This window comes from Sylvia atricapilla, chromosome 2 (assembly GCF_009819655.1).
Source record: "Sylvia atricapilla isolate bSylAtr1 chromosome 2, bSylAtr1.pri, whole genome shotgun sequence".
In the NCBI taxonomy this organism is placed as follows: domain Eukaryota; kingdom Metazoa; phylum Chordata; class Aves; order Passeriformes; family Sylviidae; genus Sylvia; species Sylvia atricapilla.
Window position 1 is genome coordinate 104,175,427 of NC_089141.1, and position 27,656 is coordinate 104,203,082.

Genomic DNA, 27,656 nt, shown 5'->3' on the forward strand with positions numbered 1-27,656 from the left:
ACAGCTACTGAAGGCATGAACGTTACTGAAAGAAAAGAAAAACCAAAGCCTTCTTGAAATAATAGGTATAAAACCAAGTCTTGGTCTACCCAATAATAATCAGAACACTACATATGTGAATTTCTTTCTTTTCTAGCACCACTAACAGATAAACCACCAAAGCTTTTGCACCCCTTGGAGAGTAAGCTAACAATTCAGGAGACCCAGTTGGGTAAGTAGCAAACATAAGCTCTGTTCAATTTATATGAAGGAATTTGATGCATTAATGTATGATGGTAATGTGATGGCATGCTGACATTAATAATTTTGTTGAAAATATATTAACCATGTCTTGATTCCATGCAGAGATATATGATATATCATCTACAAGATTGTTGTTCATAAAAAAATCTTAATAATTAATACTGAATGCTAAGCTTTTGGTTACTGGTACTAGGTTTCATCTTGCTGAAAGTCAAGAGTATCTGAATTTTCTTTCTAACTTTCTGTTTTCTGTATGTTTCTACAGAAATGTTTATACGTTTATACTCACTGTGGGATTCATTGGGATTTTGTGATTTAAGTTCTGCTCAGAAGACTTCTGTGTTTTGTTGAATGCTTACAGAATTGCAAAGATATTCCTTAGTTACAAAGGTTGTGCTGGGCAAATCATCCAGCAAACAGTAGTGTTTTCATTATAGCATCTGATTACTCTGAATGCATGGATATTTATGTATATTATGTATTTTGTTTCATTTTTTCTAGTCTAGTGGATGGTGAGTATGATTGGTCACTTTAGTGTCCTACTGCTGCAGAGATAATGAAGCTCCAAAACTGAGTGTATGAGTTACTAGATTTTGCAGGATATAACAATTTATCTCTTTTTGTGGATTGGCAATGAGGGAAACTTGTAAGAAGCAAACAGTAGGTTACACTGGAATTATGCTTTGGTGTCAGAACAGTAACCTATTGATAGATTTTCTAGCATGTTGGCTACAGGAGAAAATGGAAACCAATCTGGTGGAAACAAATCTCGTAGGAAAAAATATATATAAATCTCATAGAAAAAACCCTGCAAGTAAAGCTCAGTACATTCTGCAACACAACATAAAAAAAGCAGAAGGCTTGCAAATTAATTCTGACAGTTGTTGGCAGAGAATTCTATGGTGATTACCATCTTATGCCTGATAGTAGCCAGAGAATTACTCATATTTTCATTGATAATAATAATAAACTATTACTTTGAAGGATTCAGGCTATCCAGGTAAATTTCTGATATATATATATATATATATTTTTTTTTTTTTTTAGAAACCATTATATAGAAAAGGAGACATGTAGCGTATTTCCTTCTAGAGATACTTTCTATTGTTTCTGATATACTAACTCAGAAAATCTTTCCTGTATGCCAGTCCTAAATGATTTTACATTGTTTGAACACAAGAGTGGGGAAAAGAGAACAAAGTGACTGCACTTTTTTTTATTTTTAAGTAATGTTGCTTACTGAGATATTTTTGCTGAAAATAAGAAAAAGCAAAACCAAAAGGCAGAACCTTTCTGGGCTTTGATGTTGTCCTGCTAAATACACTGTATGGTGAGACTATTTCAAGAAGAGTGTAATTATTAATGGCTAGCTAGAGGCTTTTTGTCTATGAGTTTTAGAACTAATCTCAGTTTTGATTTCTCAAAGTTCTAAGAAACATCAAATAATTTGAAAAGAGCTGGGTTTGAAAAAGACACTTTTCAGAAAAATAAGTAGCTGTTGGTGAATATGAGTTAACTTGAAAACGTCACTTTCAGACACAGATGGGAAAGTCTGACCATAAATTAATGTGAAGTTACAGTACTTATCCTTATATCAAGAACCTACAAGAATATATTGACTTGTCATTTAAATCCCTTGAAAAAAACTATGAGAACTGGAACAAGTTAAAAAACCTGATAGTTCCCTAATATTAATATGAAAACTGCGGTTTTCTGCTCTTTGATTTAATGCCTTGGTCCTGCTGGATAACCTTTGAAAGGTCTATGTTTCCCTGAGGAAAGCCAGTGTTCATTCCTGGGGATCAGTTCATACCTTACAAAAGATGCAGAATATTTGGATGTTGGAATAATGCCAAGGTTCACTTAGGTAGCTGTCACAGCCAGGAGAATCCTACTCAGCTGAGACTTGGGGTGGTCACATTTTGTGATCAGTCTAGACACTGCCAGAAAATGTTAGTGTATTTGGGATGGTGTGTTTGTCCCTTACTTGGAAAATGAAAGTGTTGGTGGACACTGGAGAAGTGGAATGGGTGGTGTTCATATTCCCAAAGGGAAGACAGAGCAAGGAACTAGGAGCTTGGGGCAGGATTTCTTTAGCAGGTCACCAGTAGCTGGGGAGCTGGGGCAATCCCTGCTCTCCTCCCACGTTTCTGTCCTTCTTGCCTTCCAGCACTCCACCTGGAGCTGGAAATTAAAGAGGTTACATGTGTCAGGGAATGTTCTAGGAGGTCTACCTACCTTACAGGGATGTGTGTGGCTCCGGGTGCACATGATGTACTGAAAAGTCAACAGTGATGTTCACCTCCAAATCTTTCCCTGCTGGCAGGCTCCTGTGGAGCAGTGCTGGGCACAATCTGGGGAATACCTCAGTAAGACCAGTGTATTTGTGTTGGAAGAGCTACTGGAATTCAGTTCTTGAACAGAACACCTCCATGCAGTATCTAGATCAAGGTGTATCTAACTCCCAAGACATATCTCATTCATTTGGCTCCAGCACTTCTGGGTGACAGACATGTGGGACACAGTGGCTTCTTCTAAACCCAGCAATTGAAACTCATGTCATGGGACCACAAAACTACTGTGTTATTATCTTGCTTGGCTTCCACAAAACAACATCAGACCAGGTATGTTAGTGCAGGAAGGGGTTTCTCTAAGGGGTGACTGATATGGCTTACGTCAGCATGTGAGAATCCAGAGATGGAGAATCTGCACACCTCAGTCCCAGGAACCCACAGGCTCCCATCATGTCAAGTTTTCCACAGCTGTTTGAGGAAAAGGTGTCACGCTATTCAGCTGGTTTCTGGGAGTTGCTGCACTGCAACCAGCAACTTTGGAGACTCACAGGTATCTTGATATCATCATTTAGACCTCCTTATTATACTGAATAGCAACCAGAAATGCAAGAGATAGAAGCACAGGATGAAAATTGAAGGAGTTAATTTCTCAAAGGCTTTTCATAAAAAAAATAGCATGGGAGAGCTATGGAATGATGTACAAAAAACCCAGATGATGAAAGAAAGATGAGTTTCTGGACTTTATCTTTTTTGTTTGTTACTTCACTTCCAATTTTGCAATCAATTACTTAATCCTGTTGCAAGGGTAAAAAATGCTAATTACATTTAAGCTTTTCTCCTGTTAATATGTGACCCTGCTACAAACTACTGCTCTGGAAACAACATCTCCAGATAAAATATTATGTTAAATACACTCTGCAAAAAAAAATTGTGTCCTGCAAAGCTTGGAGCTGTAAGAGGAGGAAGTGTTCTCAGCTCTGAGCCACTCTGTGGCCTGGCAGCAGCACAGGTCAGGGAGAGAAAAGCTGGCAGTGAAGGGGAGAGAAGGCGTGGGAATGAGGAGCATCATGATTATTCCACAGTTTTCTTCTTCTTACCTTCAACATGCTAACCAAATCAAGTGTACAAATCCCCAATAACATATGGCTCCTTTGTAATAATAATGAAAACACAAACCTGAAAACACTATCAGAGACCCGTTCAGGAAGGAATTAATTAACATTGTTCCTTATATATCAGAAATCCTAAAACTTTGGGTAACTATATTTTTAAATATAGAGTCATGCAGATGTTATATATTTGTGATAGAGATATATCCATTATGAGTAAATTTATTTTTAAAATTATATTCTGAGTCTTTTCAGTTTCACCTTTCAGGTTACAGTGTTTTTCACACCAACACTGTTGAGTATCTGCCTCCCTCAAGGAAATAAAGAATACTGTTAGCCAGACTCAAAAAGTCTGATTTCAGTAACCAATTGGTTCTTGTCATGTTACTAAAGAAGACAATGTGATTCCACAACAGACAATAATGTATCTGGCTTAAAAAATTACAAAACATAAAATAATTATTTTAAACATCTCACAAACTAGTTAGTCCTCCTGACTTTTTCAATGTGTCCCCTGGTTCTGCACAAAGCTGTAATTTGACAAAACAAAACTCACCCAGAAAAATAAAGCTATTGTTGAGTTATTTTTAGCTAATAAGCTTGGTGTTAGAGAAGAGAAATAAAAGAAAAAAGTTAAAACAAACAAAGAAGTAAACAACAACAACAAAAAGGAAGAAAGTATTTCTAGCACTATATAAATGGACCTAAAAGATAAATTTTTACTGGAACCAAGACACTTTCCTGGTCATCTGAATAAAGTGAATTTTCCTGAATTTTATCCAACTGAAAATGTTGTTTGTGACCATACACACAATGAATACGTGTCCTGTTTTTATCTAGGGCATTATTTTGATAAAATTAATTTAACTATTACATAGTGAATTGGGGGTTTCTTCTTTCTCACCCTTTCCCTACACAGAATCAAGAAAAAATTTCTACTTACAGTACATTATTTCTAAGGTGGTAATAGAATGAAGCTCCCCATCTGGGGCACAAGAATGCTGGTTCATTTATAGCACTGTGTTGTCATAAAAATCTTCCGCAGAAATTGACCTTGTTAAAGGTAAATGCCATCCTTAACTAGATTAATCAGTAGATGTATAAATAAATTTACTATAGTGATATGCAATAACTAGCAATCAGTGACTCCTTTCAGGATGGAAATTGAATTGAAAGAATATTGAGAATTTTAAGTTTTATTTTTACAGATTACATGTAAATGCTCTATTCACTCTGCAACATGAACTTTTTTTTGTTACATGAAGAATTTCAAGTTTATATGATTACATCAACTGTCTTTAAACAAAATTGAACCTTCTTTTTTCATCATATATTTTCAATTCGACGCTTGCTCTTTGATATATTCTGTTATTAGATCAACATAATATGGCAATTAAAGTCCTGTTTCACACAGGAATAATTAAAACTGTAAATTCACAATTTACTTCCCCAATACCATCTAATTTATTTTTCTATTTAACTAAGAGCTCGGATTATCCTTCCAAAAGACAACTCGGGGTGTTTTGAAAAAAAAAAAAAAAAAAAAACAAAAAAACAACAACAACAAAAAAAAAACACAAAACACCAAAAAATTAAAAAGGCCTTTTTTCTGTTTGAACTATTTATTGCAAAAAGTTAGATTTAAACTAATGTTTTAAGAGTTTTTTATTGATAAATTTATAACTTCACTGTTCTGAAATGTTTTGTTTTAATATTATAGTAATTCCTGGGCTATGCTTACCTAGTGAAACACGAGGAAAAACATTGCTGAAAAACTCACATAGTTAATGACTTAACTGCAGACTAGTTCACAAAAAGTGAAATATTTGAAATCTAGTGTCAATGGATAAAGAATATGCTATCCATATGCTGATGTGAAAACACAACAAGCAAAACCATAACAAAACCTCAAACAAACAAAAAAACCCCTACAAAAGCAGACAAAGAAACAAAACTAAAAGTGTCTTTGACAGTTTTTCCTACCAAGATGTGAATGAAAATATAAACCAACCATTCAGGAAAATCTTACACAGGGAAACTTTTATCTGGTAAAGAATGTGCATATTGCTGTTAGTTTTGCTGTCTTTTTGTCAATGATAACACCTAGATATGCCAACCAGTTAAAGCCCTGTTGTTGCAGGCTCTGAGGACCATCGTGGGAGAGACACATGGAAAAGTAGAGAGCCCCTGAAGGGTCAGAAGCAGCAATAATAACAGCAGTGACAGGTTGCTAGCCAGTTTAAGCAAATTCAGTAAATATAAGTATTATCTTCTGGTTTTTTATAAATGTGCTCAAGCAGGATCATTTGGTTGGAAGGGAAGAAATAATTGAAGAAAGTTATCTCTCTTTCTCTGAAGGAGTGCTATTAGGAAGTTCAGAATATCAAAATGCCTATTTTATCATATATGTATATTTTTTCAGTCAAACAAGATGCAACCTAACCAAAATTGCATACAAACTTTTACATGTTCTACTTTAAATAAGGAAAATAACTTTTAATTTCTTTTTTCTTCACAATTTCAGCTCAATTTTCAAATTCCAAAGGCAAAAGTAGAGTATTAAAATGTGTTCCTAACAAGGGTCCTGACTTAGGAAAAATTTAGTGGAGAGAGTGATAAGGGAGCTTTTAATCTCTAAAATCTGACTATCCAAAAAAAAAACCCCAAAACACCTATTTGCAAGATACTCCCTCCTTTAAACTTTTAACCTTCAAATTGTTTTAATGCAACTATTCTGTAGCTCAGGATGTCCATGAAGGGCCTAATACAGTTTACTGAAGAGACAATAAGTGAGTCAGAAACATTCAACTGCACCAGGGAAAAGTTTCCTTCCACCCATTTTTCCTAATTTAATCAAATCCTAATAGGTCATGGTTGTATTCTAAAGCTTTCTATTTCTCTCTTTACCACTTGTGCGTGTCTGAGAATAAATATATATACATGTATACCTAATCTATCCCTATATACATAAATATATATATACAGACAAAATTTGACTATGCATTTGTTCAATTTTTTCCCACTTTATCAGTGCTTTCCCTGCAACACATTTGTCTGATTTATTGGTGGAAGAGCAATACTTTTTTATTCATGTTTGGTTATAATCCATTGAGGAATGTCTGCTCTAGAATACTATTTACCATACTTAGCTGTGTGCTAAAAATCTAAACAGGATTTAATCAGATCAAAAGTATCTGTTCAGTATCTCTTCAGATATGTACATTTGATTCTTTATGTTCAGATTAGCTATATAAAAATATTTTATTTCAGATTGCTTATGCAATACAATCAGTTTATTTTGATAATATGAGAGAAGACCATGAAACCTGAGAAGACTTTCCATATCAGTTGGATAAACCAGAAAACTGGGTTTCTCTTTAGACACTTAAACAATCAAAAATAATGTATTCCTTACTAGTGGAGTAAAATGTACTCAGATACAACAAAACCTTTGTAGGAATACTCTGTGACAGACAGCAAGATATAAATTATTGTAACCAAGATCATAAGTGCACAAAGCAAGAAATGCAATTTAGGCACATATAGTACATTACTTTATGTGAAATAATAGGACTTTAATTTTATATATTTGAAATATCAGGGCTCGTATTGTTCTGTGATCATTTATTGCCAGATTTTTTGCTTCAAGCTATATTTTGTATTTCTGAATTTTATGTAGGAATTTCATCATATATGATTCTGAAAAACATACCAGTGTTTCTTTACTCTAAAAAAACCCCAAATCATCATGCAATGGTTCTATGCAAAAACATTAAAATGTTAAACAGCAAATGTCAAGCTCAAAATTTAATATTGTGTACCATAATTAATAACTGTATTTAAATTAACTAACTCCTCCAGAATATCTTGCTGTAGGGATACAGTTCTCCTGTGAACAGTTAAGTTAATCTTTATATAAAGTTGATCTCAAGAACAATGTATTGGTGAAATGACAAACAATAGTACTGTTTTTACTCAGGAATTTACAGTTTTTGCAGGAATTAATCTGTTTTCCAGTTCTAGAATGAATGCTGTCCAGCCTTATTGGTAAAGTCAGCATGTGCTCATGCAGTTCAGAGGAGTAGTTTTACATGAAGCTGCACTGAACATTGCTTTTGTCTTAGACTAACTGTGGATTTGTATTAAGATTTAGTGCTGCACAAAGGTTTTATTCTGAAAAATCCATCTTATCCTGAATGCATTCTTAATAACAAAAATTATCTGGGGTTTGAGATCTTGTCAAATCACTAGAAAATGGAAAGTTGTTTGAAGGAACACTAAGAGTTTGGAGGGCTTAAATGCTTTTGATAAACTCCTATAGTTTTGAACATAGTAGTGTGAATATTTTGAAGTAATCAGCTGAACAGGATCTTTTCTAATATTTGTTAACAAATGTGTAATTCTGAGACTCCAGATTGTGTATTCTGAATTGGTATTCCTGTCTGTTTTCATAGGATATTATGGATGAGTACACAGGATAAATCATCTCAAGATCTAATCAACACATATTTTTCATAAATACTCAATTTGTTTCCTATGTAATTTTAAATATTTAGTATCTGAGGAACTTGAAAATAAAAGAAATACTCACAGAAATTCTACTTGATGCTACCTAACATAATCGATGTTTAAAAAATTGAAAATAATTCCAACAAAAGTTTACATATAGCATGCATTATAAATATTTATATAGCAATATTTTTGTAATGAATGCATGATGAACTATAGGTAAGTGCACTCCTTTGTTTTGGGATAGGCTTGAGAATACTAAGACACTCATGGTTATTAGTCTAAATTTCATACTGACAAAAAAAGACCAGCAGTGTGTTCAACGTTCATATGTGAACAATAACTCGTGTCCTGTATCTGTCTGAGAATGTTCTAAAGAGTTATAAACAAACAATAAGGCAGTATTTTCCACAATCTGTCCTCTTTTAATTTTTTATTCTTTTGCCTGAGGTAAAATTCATACAATGAACTACTTATGTGCTTTTGTTCTTTTCCACACAAGAAAGTAAAATATCACCTGAAACAAGAGGTTTATTGAGCACTTAGTTTTTATGCCAATCTGAAAGTACACACAAATAAAAGACCAAATGCAAAAACCTCCAGGTGATAAACTCTTCTCTCACTGCTCAGAGGTAAGTGCTGAGAACCATGAAGCTAGGAAGTTAAAGGAGAGGGAAGACATTCAGTTCAGTAAACCCAAAATTTAAATTTACAGGATGTAGGTGTTTGTGAGGCCTTGAGCATTTACCTGGAGCTCTGCAGCAAATGTCACTTTCTAATGAACCAGTCATTTCAGCTGCTTAAAGTGTCCTTCACCTAGTTATCTCCTATATTACCAGTATGCTGGTGTCATTCCAACAGCTAGCTTACAACAACAAAAAATATTGGAGGAGAAATATTAGATAAATGTTATACTTACCATGAAATAAAACATATCAAGTGAGTATTCATGTTCACTACAGAAATAAATGAAGCACGTGCTTCAGTTAACCACATTAGCCTTATTTAGAAAAAATTATAACAAGCATTGCAAAATTACTTCTCTGTACACTAATGTAATGAATAGATTGAAGATGTGAGGCTTTAGGGTTATAAGTTTTGTTTCTTTCACAGCTTTCAAAGCAATTAATTTGAAGTAATAAATGCTTGTAATTTTTAATCATTCATTCACGGTCAGATTTTTATGAGATATCTAAGAGCATGCATGGTACATTTCTCCTCATTAAAAATCAAAGAAGGACTAGTTTCTTGGCACTGATCTTATAATATGTTTAGAGATTGATACAAAGATACCTATAGGTTTATAGTAGATAATTTTTGTGGGTTTCTTTTGCATGGTTTTGATCTCCCATAAGTTTATATTAAACAGAGAATTCATCCCACTTCAGTTAAAATTAGAAGATTTCTGTTTGGAAGACCTCTTCAACTTTTAATAAAGATATTTGATACTCTTAAAGTAAGATAACTTAAAAACACAGAAACCAATTTTCTTTTTTTTTTTCTTTCCTGCATCAAGTGGCAATTAATCTCTCAGCTGATATTTTATCGTAGCTGCAGTAGCCAACGTGCCATTTACAGTCACCCAATGCTTTGGAGAAGTCAGGCACTTAAAAAAAGCTTATAAATGCAAATGCTTTCCATCATGAGATACTCATTTCAGTGAGATTATTCTTCTTGGCAAAAACAAACAAACAGAAGTTACATTTAGAAGGGCAAAGTCCAAGATAAAATATTTTGGAAGTCCAGTTAGGGAATGAATGATCTTTAGGGTTTTTTAGAATGTTCAGAATAATTTACTTACTGTAGTGGACACACATACAAATGTGTTAACAACAATAATAGTTCAATCTAGTTTAAATCAAAAACTAAAATGAGGACTAGAATGTTAATGTAGAAGTTACTGGAGGAACATTTACAAGGCATAACTCAGTGTATTTGAAAGACTTTTCTGGGAGTGCTGATTCCCATTACAATTCACTGCCTGCATTTTAGTTTTATAAATACTTGCATATTTTTTCAGAGTTGTTTTGTTTTGGGGAGCTCCTCACAGCATTCTACCCTGAGGTAAGGAGGAAAATGGAGTGTGATTTACAGGGCAGACTGAGCCAGCAGTTCAAGAGGGAGGTGACTATCCAGGCTCCTACTTGTGCAGCAGAAAGAGGCCTGGGGAGGAGGAAAATTTTGCTACTGTTTCCTGCAGTTTCTGGACATGAAAACCCATTGGTCTTGTTTTCTGTTTAAAACTATTCTGACACTGTCACCTTGAAAGAAAATTACCAAAAAAACCCAAACATAAACTCCCTTTTAGAATAAGATGCACAAAACCCATTAAGATGCCTAACTTGTGTTGCTGTCAGTACCTTTGTGTTCCTGCTATTTATATATTATGAACAGCGTTCACTTTTTTTCAGTTGAGATCTCTGTCTCAAATAGGCTCCTGAATTAGTCAGTAGAGTCTCTTGAGAGGACACACAGTTTCACCTGCTAGCCATTAATGGTGTGATGTTTCATGGTTGCTTTAAAGAGGTGTAAATCTGTGCTGCTCTGGCACCTGCCTCTGTCACACTCTTCTTGTCTCATCCAGCTTCAGCACTCTTCCCTACTGGGCTGAAAAGCAATTTAAAGGAAAGAGAACCAATTTAAGCTGGATGACTTTGTATGCTGATGGTGACATGAGTGCAGCATACCCTCAAGCCCTCAAACAGCAATGATGCCAGTGAGGGTTTGCTGCATCCATCCAAGGATGGGGATTATAACCAGGGAGAAAAGGTGGGAGAAGGAGTTGTGGCTCAAACTGATTATGAAACATCACTCCAAGTCCACAGTTAGTCACACTGAGTTCCCAGAAAATGTCAATATAGATCAAGAGGCACCTGTATAGCATAAATCATCACACCAGAGTGGAACTGCTTTGCAGCTACCTGCATCTTCCCATCAAGGTGGCTTTTCCTGGACTTTGGTGAACTTGACAGCGTGTTCCATTCCATGGATAGGATTTTAGACTATTTTTTCAGACATCTGGGATGATGTACCTGAACCTGGTGTGTGTGAATGTCTTCTTTCATGATACCTCTACATAACTGCTGAAAGAATGCCAAATTCCAAAAATATATTAAAATATAGCTTTCAGAAACATTTTACATTGAGCCAGTTAATATGAAGAATTTTATAAGAGGAAAGGAAAAGGTGTGGTATGTGATAGAAATTTATAGCCCAGGTCTTCTAATGTGTTTGCATTTTTGACTGCTAAATTCATTGAAATGTACCTCCATTAATTGAGATGTGTTAATGATTTACCATGACCATGACAAAGATATCCTTATTTTGGTATTATTTAAAGATATATTGAATCACACTGCTATTTAATTGAATATCTGGTATCCAGTTAAAGAACCTTGAGAGCAAAGCAGACATTTAACTGTGGTAAAAAGAAAAAGGGTATTACTCATAACAACTCTTTAATTAGATGTTAACTTTATTTATCCATTGTTCTTGCTCCATGTCCTTTGTACTCATCAAAATGAGTAACAAGCACATTGTTCTTGTTTTTCAGCAGAAGTGCTCATATTCTTGATACTGAGAACAACATAGCAAATAGTTTTTGATGGTCATACTTCCACAGCTCAGCAAAATTGAAAGATAATTTTAATTTAGAAAGATGATATTTTTTGCACATTTTCAGTCTTTTAATGCTGTCATGTCAGAGGACTTTCAAGCATTTTTTGGTTGTTCCTCTCAGTGGCATGAAAAAAAAAATTGTTTCTGCATTGGAAAAATTGCTTTGCTGTGAAAAAATGCACTGATTTTAATACAACCTGCACAATAAGTCTGTCTATTCAACCTTATTTGTACAATATATTGAAAAAGTATTGTATGGTTAATGGTAGGATTGAGGGATATCTTATTTATGTTACAGGCAACTATCAGTGAAAATGGTTAAAAATTAATAATTTTAAGAGTAAATCACTTTTGTTTTGAAATTCTTGCCTTTCTCCCTTACACTGGAAACTAAATTTTCTGTAGGAAAATTGAGCTGTTGTGTCTTCACGGCTCATGCCAAATTACCAAAGCCCCACCCTCATTGCATTCTGTGAGTCTTTACACAAATCCTTTTTCTCAACTCCAGATTAGAAAATATGAGTTCCAGCCTGAAGCAGACCAAAAGAGAAGACTGCACCATGTCAGTATCTCTCTGAGTTTGAGCATCTCCTCTGTTGAACTTTCCCTGTCATTTAGGAGTGTTATCTTTATTATGGCAAGGTGATGTCACTGCCTGATCCATTACCCACCACGCTGCAGAGCCCCTGCCCTGATCTCTGGTTTTGCTTTGTGGCAATCTGTTAACAAGTGTGGGTGTGGGCCAGCTCCTCTGAGCTGCCATAAAAACCCAAGGCATAAAATCTAATTTGTGTCCTAAATTCAGTATGCTTCAATCCAAATTAACCTAATGGATGAGGAGACACAAAGTGTTGAACTGCCAGCAGCAATTTACGAGCCAACCCACAGATGAAAATCAGGACTTCAGTAGTTCAAAATGTCTAAGGAGGGAAAGTGGTGCATGTACAGTTGTTGGTTACTTCAAAGCCACTTAATTTGGGTCTCTATTGTGACTGACTTGTAGATGAGCTGAGTCTCAGTTCTTGACCCCAGCATTTCCTGAGACACGTATTCAGTGCAGGGTAAATGGAAGGTAAATCATTGCTGAAGTTTAAGTCTGTGGGGTTTTCTTTGCTTTCTAAAAGCCTCACAGTGCATGTTATCACTTGCTGTGGCACAGATGTTTCACAATTCCTTGAACCATGGTACCACATTTATGATTTAAAGAACAATAAAGAATCCTTAATAAATAATCTAATATCATGTTTGTTTATCCAATATGTAACAGCTTCTTCCCAGTTAGTAATGATTAGTTTATTTATTAATGATCAGTAATTTACCTACCCCCAAAAGCATTATCTATCATGTAGGCAAACATGTAGATAAATTTGCCTTGCTTATGAAAATACAAGATGATATTATATTTGATTATAACTCTGGAGTTATTTGAAAATTAATTAGAAAATCCAACACAGAAAATAATCTGAAAAAAAAATTATGACCAGCTTTTTCTCCAGTTCATATTTTGCATCACAAAAATACATGCAAGTAGATAAGAATAATAATAAACTAAGTAAATAATGTAAATTAAAATAATAAATTAAAACACCAAACATTTTCTTATGCAGAGATGAAAACCCACATCCTGCATCATTGTCGCTATGTTAAGTAAGCCATAAATGCATTTTTAAAGACAAGGAGAAGCTGGGTTTGATCACTTGAGTGCTTTTTATCAGATAAGATTTTTTTTTTAAATGTTAAATTTTGTGTTTAAATTTAAACAGGGGAAAGACAACAAAGAAACTTTTTATATATATAGTTTTCATCCTTCCCCATGCTGCTCAGTTTTGTCTACTTAAACCATTGATCTAAAGAATATTTATTTCTCTCTAAGCAAATACTGGAGAAGGAAAAAATAAAAATAATCACTCAGTGATTAACAAAGGTCAAGACTTGTAAAGATCTGTGCTGCCTCCTTATAGAAATAAGATGATAACAGAAATAGGTGACATGAGAGAGAATCTCTAATGTATAGCTAAAGGAAATTACTTCTGTTGCGTTAATGTTGGGTTTTTTTTCCTTTAATGACTAAGCCTGGGAAAAAGTGAGTCTGTCAGAATCTATACATTAATTTTGATTTGAGTAGAAAATACTATTAAGAATGTTTAAATTATACATTTTTTGTTTTAAAAAACCCCTTCACTTTAAAAAAAAAACTTCTTGGAGTCCTAAGGTAAAACTATAATGAGGTAGAAGTCTGGCATATGTAAGTAATGATAAATCTTATTTCAGAAGCATGGTATTGAAAGTCATTATAAGAGTTTCTCCAGTCTCAAACTTTTTCTGATTCTCTAAAGTCAATCATCTTCAGCTATCTTTGCAATTCAAACCCTTTCCAATATATAAGATGAGATTCAAGATTGTGTATTTCTTTATGGATATAAATGTTTCAGAAGCTGCGGACAATTGAAACAATTCTGTATTGAAAAACAATATAATTGATTCTTTAAAACTTAAAAAGCACTCTAAATATTTTATGCCAACTGTATGTAAAATGTACCTTCTCTCCTTCCCAGGCTTCTCTGTCTAGAGGGCTGTACAATTTTCCCTTTAGCAATCTTCCTTGCCCGCTGGAGATAGAGACTTTTACACACAATACTGCTACCATCTATTCCCTTCCCATGAAGGGCATAGCCATAGAATTTTTCGTGGATTCCAATTCTGTTTCTTGCTTTTCTCTTCAAACATAGCTAACTTTCTCTATTTAGATAGTCTCTACCACCCTAATCATAAGTATTTTTCTTTTTTCATGACTAATTATGACTTTTTAGCCTGGATTCTGCCTTCTTTTACTGTTATTCTTCTTGAGAGTTATTCTAATGTAATTAATGTAAAGGATTACCTGGAGTTCAAACACTGAGTCTATAGCAGAGCTATAATACCTGCAAGCAATGGACTGTTCTCCACTTTTCTATATGAGAGATGCTTCATAGGATTCAGTTTCCAATTAGTCCTTGGTTATACTGCTAGCAGAGGTGGGACAGACACTTCTTGTATCCATACAGCAAGAAAGATTTCTGTGAAAGGGCATTTTATAGAGCAGCAAAGTCTTCACAAGTGGTAGTTCTTGTAATGAAAAGGACTTCCTCTCCTGCTGAAGTTTCACCCACATACTGAGAGTAGAAGAGACTTTCTCCTTCCCCAGTGTCCTCCATAAAAGTGACATTCATTGAACAAAAGAAAGTCATTATCTCGGAAATATCTTCATCCTCCCACATCCTTACCTTAACTCATCAGAAATTCAAGAACTCTGAACATCAAGAATGGATCTCTGAACATCAAGAATCCTTTAACACTCGCTTGGGCATTTCATACACTGCAGATACAGCTAAGACAGGTGTCATCCTCTTTCAGACAAATGTAATTAAATACATTTATTGATATGGCCAGACAGGATAAAATGTGACTGAAACTATTAAAACTTGCTCGATTCAGTCTTCATATGAATTTCTATATGTTTGCTCACCAAAAAGACTGCACATTTCTTGAGGAAATGCTTTTATTTTACTATGTATGGACTCTGTAGAGTCATAGGTGGTCGTGGCAGCTGTTACCACAACAGCAATAATTGTTTTGCTCTTTCCTTTGAAAGAGCTTTAGATTACAGTTATTGCTCCTTAGTTCATCCTTCTTCAGTGCACACTATGAATTTTATATAGGTGTAAACTCTGTAAAGGACATTGCCTTCTTCCTCATTCCCTTACCACTATCTTCCCAGACAAGACGAGAGCAAACTTATTCCATACAGTAAAATTGTCACAAAAAATTAAACTGGATAAATAAAAAGTTCTACACAATCTAGTCAGTGAACTTCTTATTAGAAGACATCTTACAACTGCCAGGCATCCCTCAGGACTCTACAAAGATGGAAGCTAACAGTGAACCTTTGTAGTTTTCATTTGATTGGCATCTCTGGATACTGAAAACACTCTCAGGTTATGGTGTAGTCTCAGAATGAGTCTTTACACTAAAATCCAAATATATGCTGTTTAGGACAGCTTTCATTTGGTAATTCAGCATCTTTTCAAAGAGTCAGACCATGTGTTAGAGTGCATCCACCATCTAGCACATTGCCAATTTCCATGGGAAATAAAATAGAGAAAATCTTTCACATGCAAATGTGCAGTAGAATCTGTAATCTCTGTGTAGAGATTACAGATTTCAAAGCAGTATTTATTAATACCCTGCTCCACATTGATCCAAATGATCCCATTATTTGCCGAAGCCTCCTTATGTTTTAGCAGCACAGAGAACACTACCTTACTTCTGGAAGGTATTTAATGATAAGTAATCAGTCTGATATGATGGATACTAAAACACATACTGTGAAGTTTAACCCACCTGATTTTTAAAGATAACCGTGATATTTAGAAATCATCCAATATGTCATGTCTGGTGTTCTGGTCAAATTTCAGTGAGCAACCTAAACTTTAGAAATATCCTCAGAGAAATTTGAAGTGTCCTTGAAAGACCTCTAGTCAGACAACTTGCTCTGAGAAAGCTGAAAAACACATGTGGCAATTAGTGCAAGAAATAAGAAGTGGATTAGGTGTAGATGTGACGGGCATAAACTGAGAGCCTCCAGCAAAATGAAAAATCCAGCCTGTTCAAAACCAGAAGTTCAGGCATCAGGCAGTTGGAATGCAGGAAGCCCACAAAATCTCTGCAGGGGTTCAGTTTTAACAAGTAAATACTGGCAAACAGCAGAAAAGAGGAGGGAATCATGGTGTGCAACATAACTACTTCAGTCCATTACAGAGAATATCATTAGGACAACACATGGTGCCCGTGTTGTGGCAGAGGAAAGGGGAATCCACAGGCTCTCTCTTTGGGGTACTGAACCATGCTAAAGCAACAGCTAAGTGAGAAAAGGAAGGAGGATGTATATTGTGCATATTGAGTGGTTGGGTTATGGCTGAAACAAATGGGCAGAAAGAATCTGTCTTGTTCATGTAGCCAGGATTACAATAGATATCAAGTGAGAGATCCCTTAATAACAGTCTAATTAGGTTAATGTCAGCCTGCAAAGCTAATGCTGATTTCTTCTGTTTCTTAGATGAACACTGAAAGAAATATGAATAAATTCTGTTGCAGGAAATATATTAATGTGTGAATTATATTAGATCATGATGGGTATATAATTATTCAGTTGTTTTTCTGTTGAATACTTATATATAAAAGCATATTTCAGTTAATAAGTATCAGAAAATAAGATGCATGCATAAGAAAATAGGAGAAAAACAAAGAGAAAATAGATAAGATGAAGAAAAAACGTGGTCAGCAAGTGCTCTGTCTTTTGAGAATGATTGATAGAGCACCCACCCTTCACTGGCCTTTGAAGCTCTAGCATTTCTATATCCATTTATCTTAACTATTGTTTTTCAGTTTTAAGCTTGTTACTGTCACATAAGATTTGTGAGAATGATTGCTCATGACTAAAATCAGCTCTGGAGGGTGATGTGGATCCTGCTTGGGAGAGCTCTGCACTAACTTTGACAGGGGTGTGCTTGCCTTCTTGTTTCTCTATATCTCTCTGGACAAGGTTGACTGTGGGGAATTGCTTTTGTTTCTGTATTGGTCTGTGAGAGTCTGTGCCAAATTCTCTCTTGTTGCTCACATTTTTTTCCATGCTTGCTAGCAAAATCTGTGCAATCATCATATCCAAGCAGAACAGGAATGCTTTTAGAGACCAGAAGTAGGTTTGAAATTATCATCAGGTAGAGAGTCTGTTCCTGGCATTTCAGTGTCCACCCCCGCCCCTTTACACATATTCATTCACCCACTGATACTCACAAACAGTTCTTGGATAAAGAGAGATTTTGCCAGGCAATTTGTCATGTTGACAAAGCTTTAATAACCTAAGTCCTGGGACTTCCAGGAGTTCATTCTTCATTAAGGTTTTGGTTCAGTTGATTGGAACAGCTGAGAAATGTATGATTTTTTTCTTCCCCAGGAGTCATTTGTGTGAATCTAACTCATTAACTCACCAGGCAAGGCTTTTACATGGGGTCTAACTGTAAGACACCAACATTCATTTTGCAGTCCTCACAAAGTGGCAAAGGCTTGGGTTAATTGGAGAAAAGGAATTACTGTTACAAGATGGGCTAGGATCAGGAGCTGTGGACACTTCCTGATGGTCTATTACAGCCAAGTGACTTTCCCTACCATGCCACACTTCCACTTTCCCTGCACACATTCAGGGCTATCTCTTGTAAAAGAGCAGAAAGAGCCATTGCAGAGTTACCAATAACTAATCACTTTGCACAATGCTCACTCTTTTAGGTTAGTGGCGTCATTAGTTGGGAGGATCTTCTTCAGTGTCCCTGTAACAATTTATTTTGAAAAATGCTGATTAAAAAATTCCCCACAGCTTGAGTTTTGGTTGCAGCAGTGCACCTATGAGGCACAATGTCAAAGCTCTGTCAGAATGAGAAACGTGGATATTGCTTATGTCTAAGTGTCTAAATAAAATAGACAACCATGATAAAGTCATATTTTTAAAATCAAAATACATATCTTAAAAGAGGAAGAAACAAGAAAATCATGGTTAAGTAGTTGTTTCCTCTTATGCCTGCAAGGTTGAAAAAGAGGAAATATTTTTTCATTAAAAGCTATGGGAGTTAGTGTTGAAAATATTGTATTTACTGATAACACTCTTGCTGCTTCAAACAGAAATGAATACATAATAATTGGTTCTTAGCTTTTCTGACATTTTCACAGTATATAAAATCACTGGAGTTTTTTTCCATTTTTAATTTCTGAAAAGGTTTAGAAAATCATTTAGTAAGTGAAACATTTCAAAGGATTTTTGCATATGTGTGGCTCTTACAGATCTCTGTCAAGAGAATACAAGACATGAAAGCTGAATATTTAACAACTCACCTCTTTTCTATTAATCACTGACTTGTCAGGAAAGCACCTTTACATGGATAAAAGGCTAACATCAGAGTAGTATAGTGCAAAAGCACAGTGGGAATCTTCAGTTATTTCATGTGTGTCTTATTGTGGAATGCCCTCCAACAGTAAAAAGTTATTTAAAAATGCAGTTAGAAAATAAGCTTTAATTAAATATTCATAAATTATTTTAATTTTTAACACATAGCTTTTATGGTTTCTTGTGCATGTCTATAGCTATAGCAGCTATCATATAGTTTGTCCATATTCTATATTTTCCATGATATTTCATTGTTTTCATAGTATGAAGAATGGGTACTTAAAGTATGATCTAAGGACAAAAAATAGGCAGGGAGGACAACAACTTTCTATTGACTCACAGCATGTGAAAGACATGATCTTTAGGCAGAATAAAAATCTGAGCCAAAGGAAGATAGAAAGCTCACTTCCTCCGGTGCTGGGAAAACTTGGGACATGAAGCTCTATTGGTCATGTAGAATGAAAGGACATTAGAGATGCTGTGGACATCCTGCCTCCCCATGGAAAAATGAATCACTATTCACTTTTGTCCTCAGCATTTGAAATATTGCTTCCCCAGATGTATTGACAAAATTCCTTCCCTTATATAAAAAAAGCTTAGGGATTTTCTAATTCCTATGTCCTAAATTGTGGGGAAATTATTTCTTTACACCTACTTGTGCAGCAGAGGCAACTCTTTTATCCGAGACTTTGGGTTTTAGTGTTAAATGGACCTTAAGGTCTTCCATCTTTTGCAAAATTTTCTCTTCATAACCTAAATAAAACAGTTTGATGTGAAGGACCAATTCCATGTGATTTGTGCAGAAAGATTTTCTTTAAACCCATAAATACTTTTAGGCTATGTAATGGAAATATTTTCATGAGAACTGTACCTAACTCATGATGAAAGAGTAAAAGAAACTAGGCAGAAAACACGGGGAAAGGAATCCCTTCTGGATTTACCTTAATCTGCTTGTTTTTCTTGCATCTCTCAGGCTGCCATCCCCATGGGTAAAAGGGGCTGACTCTCTTTAATGTCCCTTCATTTCAATCACCACATACAGATGGTAACAACTCCATCTGTGCACGTGGGGGTCATGGAGGCATTTTGTTAAAACATTCCAGCTCTACCCAGGAGAGCCTTACCTGCTGGGACTCTCACTGAACCTCATGCCAAAGCAAATACATCCACCTGCCTTGTAAAGGGCCAGATGATCTGTCTGTAGTGTTATCTCCTGGAGTGTCCTGGGGAGGAGAAGTCCATTCATGAATAAAAGCTGCAGGAACTGCCTGTCACTCTAAAAGGGTCAACAAATCATAGTCCAGTAGTTAACACTTTAATGCTGTATTTCAATTGTTATAGAGGAGCTGTGCTTTCAAAGTAGTCAACAATTTAGTATTGTGAATTATCAGAATCTACAATTGCACTGTGGTCCATTTTGACTTGAAAAGCATTTAATGTTTTTGCCTCACCTGCTTTTCATCTCTTAATATTTGTGTCAGATGGGTAACTACTACTTTCCATGAAGAGTTTGCTGTATATATGAGCTGTAAGGAGTGGATTCTTTAATGATACTGTTCACAGTGTGTTTTTTCATCACCCTGAAGAGATTTCTTCTCTTATCCTATTTCCACTCCTATTGCTTTCTTTGCCTATATGGCTGTTTCTGAAGCTGTTATTTTATTATTTGTTTTATAGTTTGTCTCAGAAAGCTGTTAAACTAGTGACAAGCAATCTATCAACCGGGTGGTAGAGCAGCGATTTTAAATTTGCATTAGCTGAAGGATACCAGACGTGCTGACTGCTCATTGCTGAAGCACTTTTGTGACCCAACCATCTTGCATCTCATGTTCTACCTGCAGCCTGGCCTTGTCCTGTGTCTCTTCACTTCCCCTGTATCTAGAGTAATAACCCTTTCCTTCCCACCCTACCAGGAGTTGGGATCACAAAAGGTAGATTTGCTCTTTCCCTATTGCTGCAATAAAGTTTCTTATCAGCAACTCAAAGGGTGAGATTCTGGGTCCTTAAATGGTTTGGGTAGAGTTCAATAACCTGAACAAAGAGAAGGGTAAGGACAGAAACACAGAGCTGCCATAGGTTATGACAGAATTTTACCTCTGGAGAATCTTATGCTTTTAAGGGTATTAAGGATGAGACAGCCATGGCCTTGGTGACACTATTGTTTCCTGACCTACCTTAGTCCTTAGTGCAGGAAGTTTGATGATCAATAATGCTGCAGCATCAGTGTTGGTGGGTGTTTGTTTGGGTGGGCATGCAAGTCATGAAACATCTAATTGGTAACATTCTACCACTACTGTGAACACACCTAAAATACAGACACATGCTTGTGCCTTAGTGAGTGCATGTGTGTACCTCTGACTCTCCATAAAAACTGAAAAAGGATTTACTAATGATCAAGTGGCTGCTGAGACTTTTGTGCTTTTTGGACATACCGGGCTCTATCCTGTACTGTCCAGCCTGCACTAAAGCCCAAGTTTGGAGGATCTTGAACTTGGCACGGGACAGCTCTGTCAGAAAGCTAGAACTTTCTAGAACTTTCTGATTTACAGATTTACAGCCAACTCACCAAAATTCCTAAAAGCAGCTCTCACATTTCTAGGTTACACTTTGGTGCCTTTTTTTTTTTTTTTTTTCTTTGTACTCTAGAGTCCTGAATTCCATATCAAGGAAAGCTGCTTTTAAGGCATCTCTCTTGGGAAATCTGTCTAAAAGCCATGCATTTTTCAGGGCCAGGAGGCAAAATCAAATCTCCTCAGCTAGCCCAGTGGAGAGGCATGGTGCTCAGCCTTATCTTGTGAAACATTCACAAAGGTGCTTCCAGGGCTTGTATGCTCAGTAATCCATAGCATTTGGTCACTGAAAAGGCATTACAATTACTGGCGTGTGAATTCACGGGATGAGCAGGGAACAGAAATGCTGAGTGACACCACTGTGGTGTTAAATGTCAAATGGGATGAGAGCCAGCACTAAGCAAGGGTAGGAACACCTTCGTCTACCTGTTGGCCGTGACTGTTATGAACTTTCCCTGTTTGAGATAACTCAAGGAAAAATCAAAAGCTAAATCAAAAGTATTTGCAGGTTGACAAAACAGAGAACTGTGTATTTTTGAACACACTAATTCCTGAATTAAAATAAATAAATAAATATAAGTACACACTTGAAAATTTATTTCTGTAAGGGAACATTCAAGTTTCAGGTTTCTCACTGACCTACTGAATTTTGGGCTCTTTTTCCCATGTGTTCTGTTATGAAGAGGTAAAACAGACCCCTCCCAACACCAACAGCTTCAAGTAAAAAAAGAGATAATTATAATTGTTAATTTCCTGCTTCAAGACTAACTTACAGTGGCTTCAAATTAGACTCAAATATGGGAGTTTATCTGGGGATTCTTTTCAGAAGTTCTATCATGTCCTTGAAGCCAGTACTGAGCTGTATTATAAAACTAGTCCCCTTTGTGAGGGTGGTTAACTGTCCTCTTGTTATTTGCCTTTTTTTTGTTTATCTGTATACTGAGATACACGAAGGCAATTAATATTCAGCAATTTTAGGCCACGAGACACCTGTTTTATTTTTTATTTTACCTAACATGTTTCTTAAAAAGAAGTGAATATTTAAATTACATCTTTTTATTGCTGCTTACTGACATCGGTTATGCTTAGAAGATATGTTTTTGCAGTTGTTATTCAGAAAACTTGAAAAAAATAACTCATTTCAAAAAAGGTTCTCTGTGCTCCCATTTGCATAACTTTCTTGTATATCTCTATGCTGTAATAGCTTGTCTTTTAACAGCAGTGCAAGGATGGCTTGTGTGTATGTGTTGGGTTACAATTCACTCACAATTCACTTAAAATTCACTTAAAGTTGCAGTACTGGATGATATTTAACAGGTGCTACAAAGTTATTCTTGTGAACATTCACAGAGGTAAAATTATTGTATTTATAAATAAGAAACAAAGTAGTGGCTAGAAGAAAATCTTGTAGAACATCTAAAGGAGTTATTCCATTATTGACTTTAAATTAGGAACAAGTATGCTTCACATTTTTCCATTGTAGTTACATTTCTGGAAATTCACTATAGACTCAGACCAAAGTTTGAAGATCAATGAAATAAATATCCAATGCATTGTGACTAGACACCATTACTTTATATGAGGATGATTTGATTTCATTACATTCTATAAAATATTAATTTTAAAATGTAAACAACAACAAAACACCCATCATTTCACAAATATCAAATGCTTTGTATTTTTCAAAGCCCTCTGATTTTAAACCTGGTTAAAAAAAAAAACAAAAAAAAAAAACCAAAAAAAAAAGTATAAGATTATAGGAACAAGTTTTACTTCAAATAAAAGATGTCACAAAATACATTGTTTAAGTGAACAAGAAAGTGTGTATTCTTCTGGGTCGCTGCTTTTGTTTTTATTTCTGGTGTTGAAGAATCTTTTACAACAGCAAAGAAGGCTCCTATGTGTACACAATCCTTATATATTTGCTAGCAATACTGGAGCAACTAAAAGTCAGAGGGGAGTAAAGAATATGTTCAAGTTATTCATAGGTCAATAAGTTTGGGTTTGTTTTTCAATGGGTTTATTTTTCAATGGAAATAATAGAACAGACTAAATAAACAGCAACAACGCCATTAAAAGAAGAATCTACCTAAGGCTGACAGAGACCCACCATTGGCCAAATAGGTTAAAATTTCTACTTTCTCTTTATAATTGCATTTAAAGATTAGTTAGACTTTAACTGCTGCCTAAGCAGATGAAATAGCACATATCACAAGCATGAATTTGAAGCATAGCTCTCAGATACATTTGCTAAGTATGTAAGGTTTATTTTCCTGAGAGGTCTTCTTTTCTTGTAAGCTCTTCCCATGCTCTTAATGTGTGAAGATAACTGAAAATTAGTATAAAATCTATGAAATTAGAATGCATTATTGATTAATCTTTCCCTGCTTGATTCAGTAGATTTGAAAGCTAACAATACCTGTCTATTTTGCAGAATAATTGAAAGTGGTTTCTTTGCAATTTTTGAAAGATCATACTTCTTTGATTTAGTGTTATTTGCATAAACACCCAACCACAAGATAGGCACAGTTATATTACCTGAATAGCATTAATAGAACAGTTTCTGTTGTCTGAGGTGTAGACCTAGGCAAAATGCTTTTGTGTGACCACCTTTGTGTCCAATTGCATCCATACACAGGCTTATTTTCCCCTGTTTTTGAGATTTGCTGATAGGAGCAGGATTTTCAAAGTTCAGATGAGTTAAGTGAAAGGTTATACTGTTGTTTCAGTATAAATATAATAATTTTATAAATGAAATGTGCAGAAAGTGTACTAATTACAAATGTAGTTCCAGTGCTGGCAGACACGTGAAAACCTGAGCAGATTATGTGATCTTGTAATTGCATTTGAATCTTTCAGCACAATCAGTAATAGACAGAGTAATCTTCAAAACATACATGTATATGTGTTCACACTGTAGCTGTAGCCTTTCTAGTATTTGTGACTGTATCCTCACTCTAAAAGCAAACCTTTTACCACGTACCCAAACAAACATCCCAGGACAATTGATGTGTTCCCCCTCAGTAGTAGAGCTGTAGATCAGAGAAGTCACTCAGAAGATGACAATTTCTTTAAGCAGCAAAGCTGAAAACAATTTATAGGTGCAAATCCACTGGTCTGCACACAATGCTGTGAATTTCAATGCACAGATTCTGGCCTCACATGAATATTCTACTGCTGAACTTAGAGAGGTGGGAGATATAAATGAAAGTGTCTGTTAAAATTCTCCCTGTTTTTATTCTGGTCTGGGGTTATTTGAGCTGGGTAGCAATGAAACAAGATCAATGTCTGCTGGAATCTTTGTACTGTGTTGCCTCTGCATTTCAGAAAACATGAGATCAAAGAATATGTCTACCTGAATATCTGGGAATGGTTAAGATGTTTTTCTCTTAAAAGAACAAAAAGGCTTTGGATCACCCTTTCTCTGTTTCATGCAAGGGGATTGGGAAGGGTTGATAAACTATAGTATTAAAATCTGGCAAAAGACCAGCAAAACTGAAATAGATTTTATGAGAGTATATTTGTTATACTATCAAGAAATTAGATATTTACTCTCAAAAAGGAAAAATAGGCATGGCTTGTCCTCTGGAAATAAATCATGACACTTGAAGAGACATAAAGAGAACAAGTTTGAAAAAACCTGCAGTTCCTTGTTTGATTATTTTCTCAGCTCTAGGCCAAATTCCTTAGAATCATGGAATAATTTAGGATGAAAAAAACCCCTTCAAGATCACTGAGTCCAACCATTACCCCAGCACTGCCAAATCCACCATTAAAACACATCCCCAAGTGCCACATCCACACATCTCCTGGTCCTGCATGTCCCGTGTGATGGCACTCAAGATAAGCTGCTCCATCATCTTCCTGGCACTGATACGTCTAAGTGGTGTTGCCCTGCAACAAAACACAGGATGAGAAAAGAAAAATCTCTGCTTGTTACTCTGATAACACAGTTTAGCTTTCATATTTCATTATGTCAATTAGGGTCTGAATTTTTTTTTCATGGGATTCTGGTTTAAAAATTTTATTAATGAACGGAAAAAATGCCAGAAACATTAGCACAAGAGACTGTGCTATCTGCCTGCTTTCCATGACGTACAGATTAATGTCATAGGTTGGTGTCTGGCCCTCAGGGAAGATGGCAAAGCACTGGTTATTCTTGGTCAGCAATTGTAAGAAAATGGTTCAAAGCACTGTTTCACCCAGTGCTTTGCTCATGAGCTTTTCACCCATCCCTCTTACCAATGGACATACTGTGGGCTGTTTCTTCAAAGCTCAGAAGGATTTTGGATATCTCTTCTTCCCTCCTTTGTGCAGTTGTTAAGATGCTTCCTTTCCTTTGTGAGTCAAAAATTTTCCAGAGTTAGCACAGAGCTACAAATTTCAACAGAAATTTGAATAATTTTTTACTCTCCATCTATCTCTGAAGATACTTGTTTCTCTTCACTGCTTATTTAGGTAATTTTCCCTTAAATTGCAGATCTATTTATCTATCTCATATTAATAATCTGAAGAACTCCTTTCCAGGATACCTATCCACTCTGGAAAAGCCCCATGGTGATGCAGAATGAAGTATAACCTGAATTTATCACTCCTGCACAGAACTCACAGATATGGGCTACATTTGCCAAAAAGGCTGGGCAGACACCATGCCTCCTCCTTCAGCTGGCCTCCTGAAGGAACAGTTAAGCAAAGTGCCAGTGGGAAAGGAAACCTAAGAAACCTTGCACTAGAAAAATGGTGCACTGAAATTTGGCCCTGGATGTCAGAGTCTGGAAGTCTCTGTTTGAAAACAAAGTGTGGCAGTCAATGTAAAGAGACCAGCACACTGTAACAGTGGACTGGAGCTGCCAAAAGAAAGCCTTAGAGCAAGGTTTTCCATCCCTTTATAGCAAAAGGGACTGACTTAAGGTAAATTCACTTCTCTTAAAAGGGCTCACACCAGTCTCATTCTGTGAAAGAAAGATAAGGTGGAATAGTGTGGGAAATGAAGCACGTGTAGGAATCCAGCAAAGAGTCTTTTACCAATGTCAGCTTTGTAATGCTGGAAAAGGAAATGAAAGAAGTCCGGTGTGTAGGAATAGACATTAAAGCTTAAATTTATCCACCTTTCTTATGAGGAGCTTATTGGAATGGTTGACAAACTCTCAGTATCAAAACCAAGCTGTTCACATAAATTGCACCTTTGAACTGATTAGATTTCTGCATCTTCACCTTCAATCTTCAGTTTATACCTTTCATACATTTTTCCTATTAGTATTGATGCAAGATGGTATATGCAATTTGCTTAAACACTCCAAACATAAGAAGAATCTGTTCCCACCTGAAACAGGCACAATCTAAGTTCATGTTTACAGCACCTTAATTTTCAGAGCAAGGTAGTAATGAACTCCATCAGGCTCTTAAACATTCAAATTTGCCACTTTAAAGAAGAATGCAGGGATTCCAGGTATAGTGTCCAAAGAGTAAGACAGTAAAAAGCATGGGCTTTTCCTTTCAGAAGTGAAAGGTTCAGAACTAAAACTATAAAATCTTCAAATCTGTAAAAGCTTTCTGAATATAAGTTTCAATTACAAAAAATTAAACAAAACAAATGATAAATAAATCAATCCCCCTCAAGACAAACAAACAAACAAACAAACACCACAAGAAAGCATATCTTAGCATCCGTGACTCTCTAGAGAACAATAACAATTCCAGTTTTTAAGATACAGGTGGAACTAGATGCAAAAAGCATAGACACTTTTTATATGCTCTGAATTACAGTACCATGGTGTGGGTTAATAGATTATGCTTTTGTATTCAATGACATCTAATAGAGTTTTCATTAAAAGCAAACAAAATTGGAAGTTAGTTAAATATTCTGGTTGGTGAGGCCTTTTAAATATTACCAGTATCATGAATGCTTAGTATTACCCATATATATCCTTTGCTTTATATTAGAAATCATGTAAATAAAATAGGTGACAATGTAAATAAGGATTTCAATGGCAGTGATCATAAATTATACATTTCTTTAAACTTTGCTTCGTGTTTTCTGCTGTAAGTCAATCCTATTGATATTTCTACCAAATATGTACTTTGTAATTAAATTAAATTGTGTACTCAATATTTGAAAAACTATACACATCAACTTTGTGCTGCTGACCAGGCATCTTTATTCTCACACATTTGGATATATCAAATAGTCAGCCAACAAATATTGTGAAAACTCTGTACCTTTATGAACTCTGCAGCCTCACTTGCTGTCTTTGTGTGTTTCTGTGTGTTGCTCCATAGAGTTTCCTTGTTTGTTTGTGTTTTTTAAAGAACAGAAAAAGTAAGCATTCTAAGCAGTCTA

The 27,656-nt window shown here is 35.5% G+C and overlaps 1 protein-coding gene across 1 annotated transcript in view; it reads left to right on the top strand.

Moving 5' to 3' along the window:
* Window positions 1–27,656, top strand: part of IL1RAPL1 (interleukin 1 receptor accessory protein like 1) — a 306,788-nt gene that overhangs the window by 148,757 nt on the left and 130,375 nt on the right. The window contains exon 4 of the mRNA XM_066314006.1: window positions 137–211. Within this exon, the coding sequence (XP_066170103.1) occupies window positions 137–211 (75 nt within the window). The remainder of the gene's footprint in view (window positions 1–136; window positions 212–27,656) is intronic.